This window comes from Schistocerca cancellata, chromosome 3 (assembly GCF_023864275.1).
Source record: "Schistocerca cancellata isolate TAMUIC-IGC-003103 chromosome 3, iqSchCanc2.1, whole genome shotgun sequence".
In the NCBI taxonomy this organism is placed as follows: Eukaryota; Metazoa; Arthropoda; class Insecta; order Orthoptera; family Acrididae; genus Schistocerca; species Schistocerca cancellata.
Genome location: NC_064628.1, coordinates 386,560,568 through 386,578,033, shown reverse-complemented (window position 1 = coordinate 386,578,033; position 17,466 = coordinate 386,560,568). Strand labels below are relative to the sequence as shown.

The following is a 17,466-nucleotide window of genomic DNA, read 5'->3' as shown; positions in this document are numbered from 1 at the left end:
AAGCCACAGCTGCAAAATACTAACACGAATTCTTTACAGACGAATGGAAAAACTGGTAGAAGCCGACCTCGGGGAAGATCAGTTTGGATTCCGTAGAAATACTGGAACACGTGAGGCAATACTGACCTTACGACTTATCTTAGAAGAAAGAATAAGGAAAGGCAAACCTACGTTTCTAGCATTTGTAGACTTAGAGAAAGCTTTTGACAATGTTGACTGGAATACTCTCTTTCAAATTCTAAAGGTGGCAGGGGTAAAATACAGGGAACGAAAGGCTATTTACAGTTTGTACAGAAACCAGATGGCAGTTATAAGAGTCGAGGGACATGAAAGGGAAGCAGTGGTTGGGAAGGGAGTAAGACAGGGTTGCAGCCTGTCCCCGATGTTATTCAATCTGTATATTGAGCAAGCAGTAAAGGAAACAAAAGAAAAATTTGGAGCAGGTATTAAAATCCATGGAGAAGAAATAAAAACGTTGAGGTTCGCCGATGACATTGTAATTCTGTCAGAGACAGCAAAGGATTTGGAAGAGCAGTTGAACGGAATGGATGGTGTCTTGAAGGGAGGATATAAGATGAACATCAACAAAAGCAAAACGAGGATAATGGAATGTAGTCGAATTAAGTCGGGTGATGTTGAGGGTGTTAGATTAGGAAATGAGACACTTAAAGTAGTAAAGGAGTTTTGCTATTTGGGGAGCAAAATAACTGATGATGGTCGAAGTAGAGAGGATATAAAATGTAGACTGGCAATGGCAAGGAAAGCGTTTCTGAAGAAGAGAAATTTGTTAACATCGAGTATAGATTTAAGTGTCAGGAAGTCATTTCTGAAAGTATTTGTATGGAGTGTAGCCATGTATGGAAGTGAAACATGGACGGTAAATAGTTTGGACAAGAAGAGAATAGAAGCTTTCGAAATGTGGTGCTACAGAAGAATGCTGAAGATTAGATGGGTAGATCACATAAGTAATGAGGAAGTATTGAATAGGATTGGGGAGAAGAGAAGTTTGTGGAACAACTTGACCAGAAGGAGGGATCGGTTGGTAGGACATGTTCTGAGGCATCAAGGGATCACCAATTTAGTATTGGAGGGCAGCGTGGAGGGTAAAAATCGTAGGGGGAGACCAAGAGATGAATACACTAAGCAGATTCAGAAGGATGTAGGTTGCAGTAGGTACTGGGAGATGAAGAAGCTTGCACAGGATAGAGTAGCATGGAGAGCTGCATCAAACCAGTCTCAGGACTGAAGACCATAACAACAACAACATGCTGATCATTTTAGGCAGCATTAGTTACAATTCTGTTTAACATTTTTTCACATTCCTATACAGTAAGCAGATGCTTTGCTGGCTTGTGAACTACGCTGTTGGGTGTGTGCAGGTGAACTCTGTGTTCCTGGCACACATCGTGTGCATCCTGGTGAGCAAGTTGCGAGCCAACCACTGCCGGGAGCCCAGCTTCTTCAGGTGAGTCATGGCGTCGTCGCCACTTCAGTTTGTGTGTTTTGTTGTAGGCCAGCCGTATAGTGACGAAGGAGCCTTCGACAGCTGTTGAGGTTATGCATTATGCTGTGCTCAGTGATGGAATTAAAACAACAAGTAACGTTGAGATTCAGTGTCCCATCGACAGGAAATTCATTAAAGACTGAAGAGCATCAGCTCCGATTTGACAAACATAAAGCCAGAAATACTGTGGTGGGATATTGGAAACAACCATTTTAACATTCGCCGTATTTAATTTACGAAAACCGCAGAAAATTTGGTTCAAGATGTTGACAGTCCTCTCAAATGTACTGTTTGCTGACTGTTTCCCTGTAGTTCTTGTACTAACATTTCTTTGTGTTTACACTGACAAAACGAATGCAATATGAGCATGATATTACTCTGTTAACTGCTTCGCAAAACTAAATGCCACAAAGATATTTAGGGTTTTATGATAGGTGAGGACCTTGAAAGGTGCTACTACCGGTTCTAATTTAACTTGAATGCACAGAAAATTATGGAGTCCAGTATTAATGCCCTGAAATTTTCTCCATTTGCATGAATTTGTATCCATAAATGAATAAAATCACCATTTGAACACACTGAATGTAATATCACGTAGTAGGCAAACATTCACAGAGCAACGGGTCGTATAAAGGCGTCATTTAACGTAAATAAATGGAAGACAAGTTGCAACCACGTTTTTCAGCCATCCTAAAACAACCTGTCAACGTGAATGCCTCATTCCTTGTAGGAGACACACATGCTATGCAGTTGCACACCATGTGTCCTAAGACGTAACAACAAAGTTGTTTCCATAGCAGTTTAAAGTTTCTATGCGTTCACTACTACAGCACATATACTGAATTTCTCTGCAATTCGTATTTACCTTGCTAGACTGTGAAATTGAACATAAGATGGGAACGTACTGTTTCTGGTGAAGGTATTTTATCGCTTTATTAGTTCTGGCAAAGCCATTTCTTTATAAATTTACATTCGCACATGGCAATCGCATGGACGAAGGTAAGTGAGCACATGCGCATATGAGCATAAAAGATCGCAGATTGAAGCATGACTTCGAAAGTGAAGTAGTTCGTGAGAGATTTAAATTTCATTTCCAGTTATTATTCAGAAAGCAGAAAAGAAAATTTATGAACAACATATGCAAGTGTGAAATTACAGTGAAATCGAGACCTTCAGCCGCGTACAGGCGATGATAAACGGGGACAGTTAAAAATGTGTGCCCCGACCGGGACTCGAACCTGGGATCTCATTCTTACATAGCAGACGCTCTCCTCGTCTGAACCATCGAGGACACAGAGGATAGTGCGACTGTAGGGACTTATCTCTGGCATGCTCCCCGTCAGACCTACATTTCCAACTTACTGTCCACACACTACATTTACAGTGCACCTGCCCACTGTACTCATTACTCGCGGCAGTCAATTTACCGATTCCCGATTTCCGATTCGGACATGTCCGAATCAACAGATAATATCTTCATATAGATAAGGCTTACCGGCCAATAATCTTTTTCAGTGCGGATGCACTCACATTGCACGAAATCTTACGGTAATAGGTAGATCGACTGGCGCAAGTAATGAGTCTGTTGGACAGAGGCATTGCAAATGTAGCGTGTGGACAGTAAGTTGGAATTGTGTGTCTCACGGAGAACGTGCCAGAGATAAGTCACTGCAGTCGCACTATCCTCTGTCTCCTAGATGGATCAGACGTATAGAACGCCTGCCAGATAAACAGGAGATCCCGGGTTCGAATCCCGGTCGGGGCACATATTTTCAACAGTCCCCCTTGATATTCATCAACCCCTCTACGGAACTAAAGGTCTGGATTTCATTGTAATTTCATTCGTCGAGAGCTGCAAGATCACCAATCGTATCTGTTCTTTCGGACATGTCCGAAAGAGCAGATACTATCTTCGTATTCATATAAAAGTGTCCCCTGACGGACCACACGAACGTACAAACATTCACAAAAAGCAGAAAATAATCTTATATGGTTTACAGAGAAACGGAAGACTGGAATGTGCTACAGGTCACACTGACCAACCGTATTTCAAATCTGCACCAAGCAACCTGATTGGCTGACAAAGATTTGCTCAGAATGACTTACATGTAGACATGCGTCTCTCTACTCAGCTGAAGAAGAGACTTCTCTTTCAGGCGAAAACATAGACTAGTAGGTCTCTGAATTATTAGAGTGACTTGCTACTCTCTTATTGATACATAACGTCAAAGACGTTTATAACAGATGACTTTCAACCTTACACTACAGAAAATATCGTTAATAGCAAATTTTACATCTTCATAAGTACTCCAAAGTCACCGTGTCTTGTGTGGCCAAGTGCTTTTGCTAAAGGAAACATTATCCCATAGCACTTACCACTCTACCAACAATAAGGCAGTCGACAACATCTCTTCTTCTTTCCCCACCTCCATAATTTTCTTGCTTTTTTTACATTTGCTCGTCAAATACTTTCGATTACCGTCGACTTATAGGTTATATTTGTATTTACAATCACCGCTTTTTTAAAATGCTGGTAATTCCCTAATGCCTCATTCATAAAAAGATTCACGGCTTCGGTATTACGTGACGAATGGTGGTGCCCTGTATAACACTTAAATTCAAGTATATATTCGAGTCATTCTACCGAAGGTGACTCCCACAGGGAGTTATTAAATAGTTTCTTATAAGGACCACGACCTCTCAGCACGAAAGCTTTAACACAAGTTTCATACAGTGCGCAAATGTATTCATTGTATCATTCACAGGATTGTGTACATTTGTTATCCATACTGAACCGAATCCAATTTCGATAGCTGTGAACATTGGTAATTAAGATCTGGCTCAGAAATATATATTCTAATGGGAGTATGCAGCATAAGGAAGTTAGATTATTTTTGACAGTTATGTCGAGAGTACTAATGCAGTGGAAAATTACTTGGTGTAGGTGAAATTCAACATGGGGATGAGCCGCGAGAACATTCCTCCATTCCTTTCTGAATGAATTCTGTAGAAGAGTCATTCACGCTTTTGCCTTTTATTTACTGCAGATCCCTTAAGGACAATTGTTGGTGTCAGTAACTGTAGCGAACAATTGGTCACATGGTCATCGAAAGCAGCAGAACTTCTACATGGTTCTACTTGCCTACCTTTCTAACCTCGTCACTAATTTTTAAACTGTGCAAGCCACTATTTGATGTGTTCCAGTCAGTCAAAAGCTTCCTTTGCATCTTCAAGTGGTATAAATGTAGATTTCCCTTTCTTCAGCTATCTTCTGAGAAAAGAATGCCATCATTACTGATTTAAGTGTTCTTATATTTCGCTAGAATCAAACCGACCTTCTCCGAGGATTGCTTCTACCAGTCTTTCCATTCTTCTGAACATATTTTGTTTCCTTTTTTTTCGACCCTGACTTATGAAAATGTCTCGGTAGTACAAAGATCTTTGAGTGAAATTTGATGTATTGCGTTGTTCTTCAAGCATGAAGGTGTTTCACCCGTCTCATACATGTTGCATACCAGGTGTAACAGTCTTGTCGTAGTACATTCTCCCAAGGATATCAACAATCCTGAGAGAATGTCGTCTACTCCACGGACCTCGTTTATACTTCGGTCTTTCAGTATTTTGTTAAACTCTTCTCGAAGTATCGCATCCACCATTTCCTCTTCATTCACTTTCTCTTCTCTGCCCATAATATTGTGTTCAAGACTGTCCTCTTTGTGTAGCCCATTTATGTATTATTTTCAGCCTTCCCTCATTTACTAGTACTAGCTCGTCCTCGGAGCTCTTAATACTCATACAAGTGCTTTTGGTTTCTTTAATCTTCCTATAGCCACTACCTATCATTCACATAACCACACATGCTTCTACAACATTTTTCTTGCAGCAGTTCCTGCTTTGTAATTTCACAGAATTACTAAATTCTAAACGAAAATATTAAACCATTTTACTTTGTTTATTCAAACAAAGTTTGCTTCAGTATGTGTACTTCCAAACTACTTCGGATTTTTCTCGATTAGCACAAGCACGTGAAGTAGGGGTGTTCGATCCATTAATCATAGGCGTTGAGCTATCGCTTACACGATCGTGTATGAGTCCCCCACCTGGCTGAGAAACTGATGAGGAATCTTCAGTACAGCGGTGGGTTTATCTACAGACTGTCTCTCGTTATGCAACTGCTTTAACGAAGATCGATATTTCCTCAGAGACCGTATTCCAGGACATGGGGCAAGAAGAGACAGGGAAAAACCGTTTTTTAATTTTTATTTTAGGTCATTCACAAAGAAAGTTTTTATGTATCCTAGACTGTCTACCATCGATAAGCTAAGAATAAGAGCCTGAGAGATTACACATGGCATGCTGCAGTGAGATTGGGGAGAAAGGGAACCGAAGTTCAGTGTTTACTGTATCAATGGAAATAGCGTTGAACTTAACATGAAAAGTAAATTAATATGGTAAATGGTATAAGAGATTAGCATTCCTAATCAACTGTGAGGATCGTCACAGTAAATTTATACACAGCTACAACGCTATTGAAAAAAAAGCCGTATTTTACAATAATGCGATTTGCTTTCGATACTGGTCTGCATTATCGCGTCTTAAATATGTGCGTACTCAATATCCGAGCAGATATGCTATTTAATAAAGAACTTGTTAGGAAACATATCTCAATACATCTTTTGTAAATGAACAGACGTCATCAGAAATGTGGTTAGCGATCTACGTACCTAGGGGTATTGTGATCGGTCCGCCATTGTCCCTACTCTATGTAAATGACCTGAAGGTCAGCATACGTAGCCCCACAAGACTCTTCACAGACAACAAAGATGTGCACGCGGATGTGACACATTGGAAACTTTTTGTTACAAAATGAATGGTCTTTTCATGGTGCAAAGATTGGCAAACCACTGTAAACATAAAAAGTAACGTAACGTGCCTACATAGACATTTAAGATCTTTTATCTCTTTTATAGGTGATAAGTCAACACCTTGAAAGATCCCCTCGTTGTATTAAACCTCTATAAAAGTTTCTCAGAAAGTGGTACAGGTGACATACAGTACAACTGGTCGCTCCTTCCCACTCGAGACAGTGAAAGTTACGTTAACGCTCTCTTGGATTACCTTAATGTATTGGCGCGTAGGATTCTCTCCCACTTGTTCTCCGTAATTTCTCGTTGATATCATTTACAACAGTACTTGCAGCATACTGGATCAGTTCGAAGAGGCAAGCATATGATTTGTCTCTATAAACTCGGAATGCGGGTAGCTAATCTTTTTGAAATAAGTCCCGGGATGCCATTACGGTATATTTACGAGGGTTGCCCAGAAAGTAATGCTCCTCATTTTTTTCTTCAACAATTCTTTATTGAATATAACGAGAATTATACACACTAAAGAATGGTGTTTTATGTACAAACCCTGTTTCTCCATTCCGTTCTACGGCGTACCTACAGCGCAAGACAAGGGCGTGTATGCCCTCTTGGTACCAATCTCTGTCCTCGTGTCGCAGCCAGTGCTTCACTGTGTGAATCACCTCCTCATCGTCCTCAAAATGTCTTTCATGAATGGCATCCTTTAACGCGCTAAACAAGTGGAAGTCCGAAGGCGCTAGGTGAGGGGTGTAGGGTGAATGGGGAAACACTGTCTAACACTGTTTTTCGATGTGTTCAGCAGTCCCCAGACATGTGTGGGGCCGAACGTTATCGCGTTGCAGCAAAACATCTCCTTGGTTGCTGTGGAGCAGAAGTCACCGGAAGCATGCCTTGAGATTTGTTAATGTGTTGAAGAAGCTTCTGAATTAACGGTACCGCCTCTTCTCATCACCTCCACAGTCCCAGAACACTGTGATCATGACCTTACCGGCGGGAGCAGTTGCTTTGAATTTTTTCTTCGGTGAGGAGTGGAAATGGCGTCGTTTTATCGACTGTCGTTTTGTTTTGGGCTCAAAATGGTGAACCCAGGTTTCATCACCTGTCACAATCTGGGAAAAGAAGGCCTCCCCCTCAGCTTCAAAACGTTGCAACAAATCAAGACAAATAAATGTTTTTCCTGTGCTATTTGTGATCCACCGTTAGACGTCGCGAAACCCATCTTGCACACACTTTTGAATATCCAAGAGTGCGGATAATGGCATCCACACTTCCTTTGCTGATTGACAGATGCAGCGCCAACTGCCGAGTCGTAATGAGTCTGCCCTCGCGAATGACATCAACTCGCTGCAACATGTCAGGTGTGACAGCCGAGGATGGTCTACCCGACCGCTGCAAATCATGGAGCTCCACCGAACCGCCTTCTGACGACCTCACCCTCCGTGACCAACGACTAACTGTACTTCTGTCGACAGCAGATGCTCCATTGTCTTTGCACAAGCGTTAGTGAATATTCCCCACAGGTTCTTTCTCTGTAGAGAGAAATTCAATGGCGACACATTGTTCGTAACGTACATCAATTACATACGCCATTTTGAAACTATCCTGCATCTACACTATTTGTTGAAAGTGAGGGAAACTTGGCGCGCTCACTCATGAGACTTCAAATAATACATACTCGTACGTAACGTTTCGCATTCGTAACATTGTTTTCGGCTGAGAAAAATATGCGGTGCATTCCCTTTCGGGCAACCCTTGTATTAGCGAACGCTGTAAAATAGTTTAAAGTTAAGCAGATGAAACAATTAAGCACGAAAGTTGCTAACGACTGAGAGCGTGCTTAAGACGACTATTATGGGGAATAGTCTCACATTACACCCTCTCGCCGACTGACTAAGTTCATATCTGGATAATTTTTATTCATTTTCAGATTTAACAAGTTTAATGCATAATTATACTGTAGTATAAAAGCTTGACTCACAATTAAGCTCCTCCTAGCATTTACCGTGTCAAATGTTGTCTCTAATAATTAGTATTTATTAAAGGAAACTATCAGTTTCGTCCCTGAGTGCACGTGGCTCCTCTACGTATAGATCACAAAGCGTGATTCCAAACGGTCTGTGAACAACATTGCACGATACCAATATGTTCCAAAATGCCGCGCGTGAAAATATGATTCTTCAGGTAGTCATATCTCGAATTCTATGGATCACAGAGATAAGGGGTCAACTGTTTTGAGTAGCACTTAGTCTAGCGATCATCTGTATAACTGTCGGAAGAACAGGCATACCGTAGACATCCTACAGTGCAGAGTCAGAAATTAAACATTACAAACTTCCTCCAGCGCAGGCTAATTGAGCATATCGGTTGGTTCTTTTGCATCATGTTGCGGCTTTTAAGCACCATCAGTTCATGGGCGGTTCCTGAGGAAACGCCGAAAAACCATGATTTTTGGGTATGAAAAGTACCGAGTGTGGAGATCGCCACCTCTGTAATTTCTATTCATGGCAGACCGGCCAAATTTTTACCACATCTTCGTAAGCAGATATTCTCTGGAAACGTCAAAGCTTGTTTTGATATTGTTATCTGTTACCGCGATGTCGGGGTTCAAAGTTACCGCTCGTATGCACCTAAAATGTGCACGTAATATCAGGTTTGAAGCGTAAATGTTGTTTTAAATAACCTATTGAACGTATAGCAATGTTCTTGGGGTCTCACAAGGGTGCTGAGGCCACCAAAATCTGTTTGTAGTCGTCATTTCGTAATCAGTAAAACTTCAAGACGTGCTGTCTCTATACAAACGGTTCTTCACGCCAGGCTAGTCTGTCTTCGCGTGGAAAATTATTCGATAGTGCCACCTTCTGGAGTTAGCGCCTTGCAAAAATTATTTTGTCGTACAAAGTTCCTTGGTCTAGCCTAAAATTGTTGTGCATTTTTGTGTAAAGTAGTGTAAAATGAACCTGTATTGGATGGGAGACGATTTTATGTTAACCCTTTGTTATTTGTTGTGTACATGAGTCAAGTATGTACATGTGAGAAGTGTATAAATGAACTGTCAAAACATTACTGACTTACAGAATTCGTTTTACATAAGCAGCACACTCTGCTGTAACGGGGAAATGAAGGGAACGAGCTGAAAAATGCTCTCACCGGAGCACAAAAATGATGAACATGTTCCTCTTTAAAAGACTTCGACAGAAACTTGAAGAACCGACTGCCATAATCCTTACTCCGCCTTCATCACCAAACATTTTGGCATGCCGAGATATTCATGCTTTCTTGTGCTGAAAAGGTGTAGCACAGAGACAGTGAGGATGGAAGAGAGAGGAGACAGTGACAGTGGGAGATGGAGAGAGGAGATAGTGATGGTGGTAGAGAAAAAGTAGTAGTGAAAGAGAAAGAGACATGCATGAAGACAATGTCAGTCCGAGCCGAAGAGGCAGGAGATAGTAATGGTCACAGCGACAGTAAAAGGGACAAAGAGATGGGTGGAGAGGGCAGTAGTGGGAGCAAAAGAGAGAGTGGAAATGAAAAAAGAGATGATACATAGGCTTGAGTGTGGTCTGGACCTCCCCCAAACTCCACCCAGACCATTATACTTTAACACGAAAAACATATCCCAATTTGCCCTATCCCCTACTTCCACATGTTAAAGTTTCCCAGTGTAGGAGGCAAAACCTTGAGCAAACCATATCCAACGATCTGTAAGGAGGGGAGACAATGGTGGCTGAAAAAAATACAGCAGACTGTAAGCAAGACAGAAAGGAACTATGGCAATGGGAGAGAAAAAGAATGGAACAAAGACAATGGGAGTGAGAGAGAGAAACAGTGAAAGGAGGGTGGTAAGGAAGAGCGAGAGAAATGGTTGAAGCCTGGGACAGTGTAGGAGATAGACAGAAGGAAGTACCAGTGGGAGAAAAAAGACATATTGAGAGTGAGACATATATGTAGGCAGTGGCAGTAAGAGGGAGATCCTGGGTATGAAGGCTTCACTACAGAGAGAGAGATAACGCGGAAGGGATTTAGAATGTTCTGTGTTAAAAGACAGCGAAAAAGGTTGCATGCTGAAGTTTTTGGTGAGGAATGTGGAACAAGGCTTGAGACAGTTGGTGCCCGCTTTCTGTCAGCCTTTTAAAGACGAGCCTATCCTCCTTTTTTGTGCTCCAACAGGAACATTTCTCAGCTGATGTCTTATTACTGTGCCATATGGTTCCACCGTTACCGATGCCTGTGTGGGGAACAGTTTCTCGCTCGCTGCTGTTGTATTCTGCTGTATTGCTTAAGCGAGAATGTGCTAGCTGTAGCGTTCCAACAAAATGTAGAAATTAGAAAACAAAAGTCTGCCCCACATGAAAAAAACTTCAACATTCGCGTATGTAGGAACTATCGCCAGGAGTGGTTTGAGGTGAAATGAGTGCATGAACCTAACCTTCGGGAAAGCATACATCCTAGACGCCAATTTCTTGCAAGAATCGTAAAGGAAACATAATTCAGTCATGAAATATTTCTTACAAGAAACCTTCTTTCCAGAAATTCTGTAGAATTGTTCTTTATGGAACTGGATTAACAGAAGAGAGATGTAGATTCAAGGAATAGCTGCATCTTTTATAAGGGGGCATGTTTCTTCTGGCCTTAGTTTGTAATTTTATCCGTAGACCTTCCCCTACGAAGAAGAGTTGCCTAATCAGGTTTCGTCACTGCATTACCCCTAACATTTACTATCTGTAACTGCAATATAGCCTGATTAATTTAGAGTCTGCTTCACCCCCAGATATATTCCCGCAACTAATACTCGACTTATTAACTCTGTCAGTTGGTAGTCGCTTGTATATGATGTCCCATATCCCGGGTTCGATTCCCGGCGGGGTCAGGGATTTTCTGTGCCTCGTGATGACTGGGTGTTGTGTGATGTCCTTAGGTTAGTTCGGTTTAAGTAGTTCTAAGTTCTAGGGGACTGATGACCATTGATGTTAAGTCCCATAGTGCTCAGAGCCATTTGAACCATTTTTGATGTCCCATACTGGTGATGCTCATATTTCTTCCACTGTCATGGCTGCAGATGAATGCCCCAATGAAGGTGTGCCACTCGGCTGCGCTGGATGTCGACCTTCCAAGTCTCTTTGTCACTTTTACACTGAAGCTCCAAAGAAACTGGTATAGGCATGCGTATTCTAATACAGAGGAATGTACTGGGCAGAATACGGTGCTGCGGTCGGCAACGCCTACGTAAGAGAACAAGTATCTGGCACAATTGATAGATCGGTTACTGCTGCTACAATGCCAGGTTATCAAGACTGAAGTGAGTTTGAACGTGGTGTTGTAGGTGTACGAGCATCTTCGAGGTAGCGATGAAGTAGGGTTTTCCAATGCGACCATTTCACGAGTGTACCGCGAACACCAGGAATCCAGTAAGACATCAGATCTCCGACATCGCTGCGGCCAGAAAAAGATCCTGCAAGAACGGGATCAACAACGTCTTCAGAGAATCGTTCGACGTGACAGGAGTGTAGCTCTTCTGCAAATTGCTACAGGTTTCAATGCTGGGCCATCAACGTCAGTGTGCGATCCATTCAACGAAACATCATCGATATGGTCTTTCGGAGCCGAAGGCCCACCCGTGTGCCCTTGATGACTGCGCGACACAAAGCTTTACGCCTTGCCTGGGCCTGTCACCACCGGTATTGGACAGTTGATGACTGGAAACATGTTGCCTGGTCGGACGAGTCTCCTATCATATTGTATCGAGTGGATGGACGTGTACAGGTATGGAGACAAGCTCATGAATCCATGGACCCTGCATGTCAGCAGGGGACAGTTGGAGCCGGTGAAGGCTTCGCAATGGTGTGGGGCCCGCGCAGTTGGTGTGATATGGGACCCCTGATACGTCTAGATACGAGTCTGACAGGTCACACGTATGTAAGCATCTTGCCTGATCACCTGCATTCATTCATGTCCATTCCACATGCAGACGGACTTGGGAAATTCCAGAAAGACAATGCAACATCCACACGTCCAGAATTGCTACAGAGTGGCTCCAGGAACAGTCGTCTGAGCTTAAACACTTCCACTGGCCACCAAACTCCCCAGACATGAACATTATTCAGCATATGTGGGATGCCTTGAAACGTGCTGTTCAGAAGAGATCTCCATCCCCTCGTACTCTTACGGATTTATGGACAGCCCCCACGACTCTTGGTGTCAATTTCTCCAGCAGAACTTGAGACATGCCACGTCGTGTTGCGGCATTTCTGCGTGCTCGCGGGTGCCCTACGCAATATTAGGTAGGTGTACCAGTTTCTTTGGCTCTTCAGTGTATTTCCCTCTGTGTGTTCCCTTTCAGTGAGTGCCTCACAGACTGACACCAGACCGAAGTGTCTTTGGGTTACAGCCTACTGTAATCAGAAATACCTCCACCAGCGCAGTCAAGAAGGTTCGCCCGAGTCTAATGAGCACTGAAGTTTGAACGTGACGCGAGCCCTCTCTACGACGATCAAGACAGACCTTCTGGTGGCAGGCTTGGACACACACTGACGCGCCCCCTGGGACGGCTGTTGCAGAGATTCACCCTTGGAGCCGCCAGACCGCCCTCGGCGCCCACCGCTGGTGATCATCCCTCTAGAGATCCTCCCAGACCTGTCCTCCTCGAGGTCCATAGGCGCCCAGCTAGACCCCTGCCTGGTCTGGTGAGTCACTGCCTGCATTGCGGTATTGGGTCACTTCTCAAATAAACCTCGGCGTAACACCACAATACACTGCTGACCGTTAAAATTATAACAGCATGAAGACTGTATAAACACTCGTTAAATTGGCGTTTGGACATGAAAATGATTAACATTTCAGTACAACAGCACAAAAGCATGAGGCCTATTTCTTTTAATGTCTTTTCGGTCACGAAATGGAAACCACAATGAAAATGAAAAAGTTTTACTTGCAGTATTTAGCTACACCATCGAACTACTGCTCTACATAGTCAAAAATGGTTCAAATGGCTCTGAGCACTATGGGACTTAACATCTATGGTCATCAGTCTCCTAGAACTTAGAACTACTTAAACCTAACTAACCTAAGGAAAGCACACAACACCCAGTCATCACGAGACAGAGAAAATCCCTGACCCCGCCGGGAATCGAACCCGGGAACCCGGGCGCGGGAAGCGAGAACGCTACCGCACGACTCTACATAGTCGCCGCTCAGACTTACGCATTGGTCGTTGTGGCCGAGTGGTTCTAGGCGCTTCAGTCTGGAACCGGGCGACCGCTACGTTCGCAGGTTCGAATCCTGCCTCGGACATGGATATGTGCGATATCCTTAGGTTGGTTAGGTTTAAGTAGTTCTAAGTTCTAGGGGACTGATGACCTCAGATGTTAAGTCCCATAGTGCTGAGAGCCATTTGAACCATTTATTTTATTTATTTATTTATTTTTTTTTTTTTTTGCGTCGTGCCAACATTCCAATACTGTCGTTGCAGAAGACAGTCGCCTTTACTCTCTGCAAATTCCCTGCTCCTTGTCTGTAACAAACTGCTGTCATCATAGCCAGCGGTTCATGTGAGCACAACAGATTTGCACAAACCTTGATCGCATTTTCAATGTGTTTTTAATTGCGCGACCGAGCGGACTTCGGAAAAAAAAAACCTCGTATGTCGGCAATACACCATCTGTATTCTGTACACAAAGAAATATTACGCAGAAGATTTCTATTTCATATTTCGCATTTGGGTGTTGGTTGTTCGTGAGACGTCTGTGTTCAAAGAACAAACTTCTACTAGCGTGTGTCGGAGTTGGACAGCTGCAGGATTGTGACCTATCGGAGCGTGGATTATCGTTCTGCAGTATTGCTGCTCGATTTGGTCGGGATTCCACGATTGTCACGTGAATATGGAATCGAGAAGTTCAGGAGGGTCGCACTGAACTCCTTGAAAAAGGATCTCAATGTATCCATGTGGCCAGTGACGGACAGACATACACTGAGGTGGTAAAAGGCATTGGATAGTGATACACACATGTATAGGTGGTGGCAGTATCGCGTACATAAGGCATAAAAGGGCTGTGCGACGGCGGAGCTGTTATTTGTACGCAGGTGATTGATGTGAAAAGATTTCCGACGTGATTGCGCCCACAACATTAACAGACTTTGAACGCGTAATGGTACTTGGAACTACGCGCGTGGAACAGTCCATTTCGGAAATCGTTAGGGAATTCAGTATTCCGAAATACACATGGTCAAGAATGTGCCGAGAACGCCAAATTTCAGTCATTACCTCTCACTACGGAGGACGCAGGGTCTTCACTTAATGATCGTACAGTTGTCAGTGCTAACAGACGAGCAACACTGAGTGAAATAACCGCAGATATCAATATGGAACGTACGACGACCGTATCTGTTAGGACAGTGCTGAGAAACTTGGCGTTAGTGGGCTGTGGCAGCAGACGAACGACGCGAGTGGCTTTGCCAACAGCACATCAGAGCTAACAACTCGACAGGGGCTATACTGGGCTTGGGACCATATCGGTTGGACCCTAGACAACCGTAAAATCATGCTCTGCTCAGATGAATCCTGTTTTTAGCTGGTAAGAGCTGATGGTAGGGTTAGAATATGGCGCAGACCCCACGAGGTCATGGACCTAGGTTCTCTTCAAGGCAGTATGAAAGCTGGTGGTGGCTCCATTATGTGCGGGCTGTGTTTACATGGAATGTACTGGGTCCTATGCTCCAGTTGAACCGATTATTGACTGTCAATTGTAATTTTGGGCTGCTTGGAGACCATAACCTTCATATTCCCAAAAAATTACGGAATTATTATGGATGACAAAGCGGCTGTCACCGGGCTACAGTTGTTCACGATTGGTCTGAGGAGCATTCTGGGCGATTCGGGCGAATAATTTGAGTACCCAAATGAGACTTACGGCGACTTGTTCAGTCCATGCCACGTCTGCTGCACTGTGCTGCGAACAGAGTTAGGAGGTATGCAATGACTTTTGTCACCGCAGCGTACTGTTCGTGCAGGATTGTACAGTCACGTAACATACACTGAGTCATAAAACGGGCCTGTTTGCAGCAAGAGAAGTATCTGCAGGACGTCTGGAGCTTCACGGATTGCCAGCCCTGTGACCATTGTTGCGGCTTTTCCTGAAGCGGCAGCAGAAAGAGACGCGAACTTGTGGTGCTTTCAACGACATCAGAGAACGCACAGCGTTATCACGGTGTTTTTTCAGACGAGTCCCTGTGTTGTGCACAGCATCACGATAGCCGTATCCGTGTGTCGAGGCTGCGAGAAGAAAGTGTTGCCAGATTCGACGAGTCGTCATCATGCGGGTCCAGCACCTTCTGCTATACTAAGGTGTTACATTGGGTACAAAATGCAATTACCTCTGGTTTTGCACAGCGACCGTTACGTTTCAGTACGTAAAAGCCAGTTCCTGTGCTCTACCTTAGAGAACTCTCTGACATTGTATTTCAACAAGGTCACATGTCACCAAGCCGTACTGATGTACCTCGATACAGGTGGAGTTCGACTTCTGCCCCAATCATCGCGTCCTACAAATCTCCCGTCCACTGAAAACACCTGCGGATAAACTGGCACGCCATCACCGGCTAGCCACTAAGATTGGCATAGAGTTGAATCGGCATGGAATGACGTGATCCAGTTTATAATCAAAACTCATTTCAATTCAACGTCCAGCCTCGTTACATATATTGCCGCTAGCAGATGTGACAGTTCTGTCTACTAAATTTAACACTTTGTATGCACCAAAATCAGCTCAAAATGCAATCATCTGTTGCTTGTGCTCTACTGTATACGCAAAATGACTGAAAATTCGCTATTTCCTATCCTCCCTAGTGTTTCAGTTTTAATCACCAGTAGACTATGAGCGGACTGACGATATGTCGATGCGACCAGCGGTGGCTACTATGTTTCTGGAACATTCCTAAGACCGTGATTCGGTCCGTCTGAAGCAGAAATGTTTCTATAAATACGGTAGTCACAAGCTGACTGAACAAAATGTTAGTCATCCGGAGAGGAGGTGCCAATACCAACATCAAGAATCGTTCAGCCACATTCTGCTTCCGAGTAGCAGGAAGCCGACTCCGAAACAGCTTTCTGCATTACACTAGAGAACTGAAGGACACCTCCAGCTTCAGAAGACACGTAATGACGTATCTACTAAAGCAATAGTACCGATTACCATTGTCACTGTACACACTTTTGCTCTTGTACACTACTCTTTCCATTCTGATCTTCCTCATTTCCCAGTATTTTTAGCCGATGTAATGTCCTTAAATTTCCTCTCCCCAGAACTCGGTGTATCAGAAAAAGTCTATGTTATAGAGGTATTAATTCTTTCTGTATATGCCACTATAATTATTGTCATTGTTATCATTATTACTGTCACTGTTACTATTATTACTATTGGTAGCTGCGGCTGCAACAGTACAACTAAACCCAGTATTAACTTTCTTAGTTCATATTTAGTTTAACCTACTCAAATTTCCACTTAAGACACTCAAATTATTTTAATACTACTTCTCATACTACAATTGTTATTTCGTAGGTAACTATGATGAATTGGATACTGTATGTGTGTAATCTTTGTCCAATGTAAGAGAAAGCCCAACAGCCCTAATAAGATCAGGTTAAACAAATAAAGCAACGATCTGTGCATCGTATCGTATGGAATGGAGTGGACTGCAGTGGAAGCACTTTAGACAGTATAGACTCATATTCAGTATCTACAGACGGAAGACGTCTCGGAACTGATCTCGTCTACAGTGTGTAACATGCGGTGCGACTCCAGAGCTACAAACTGTCAAAAGCAGATCTTGACCGTCAGAAGGACCACATTTTGATGGCTGTAATATATTTCACAAAACAATCGTGGCATACTATCCAGCTGGTATACCAGAAATGCATCATGTCCCCGCTATCAACGAATTCGCTTCGCAAGCGGACGGTACGAAGTTCCCCTAACCGATATGATTCGCATTAACAGAGTGTGTAGGGGACAACTAAGACTTCAACGTGTGTAAATAGGAAAAGGCCACTCTCAACTACCTTCGAGAGAAACGAGTGAGAAAATTTCGGCGTGTTTACATACT

The 17,466-nt window shown here is 43.2% G+C and overlaps 1 protein-coding gene across 1 annotated transcript in view; it reads left to right on the top strand.

The window, feature by feature from the left end:
• Positions 1-17,466, top strand: part of LOC126176324 (calcitonin gene-related peptide type 1 receptor-like) — a 170,806-nt gene that overhangs the window by 133,945 nt on the left and 19,395 nt on the right. Inside the window, exon 7 of the mRNA XM_049923474.1 lies at positions 1,380-1,465. Coding sequence (XP_049779431.1) covers positions 1,380-1,465 — 86 coding nt within the window. The remainder of the gene's footprint in view (positions 1-1,379; positions 1,466-17,466) is intronic.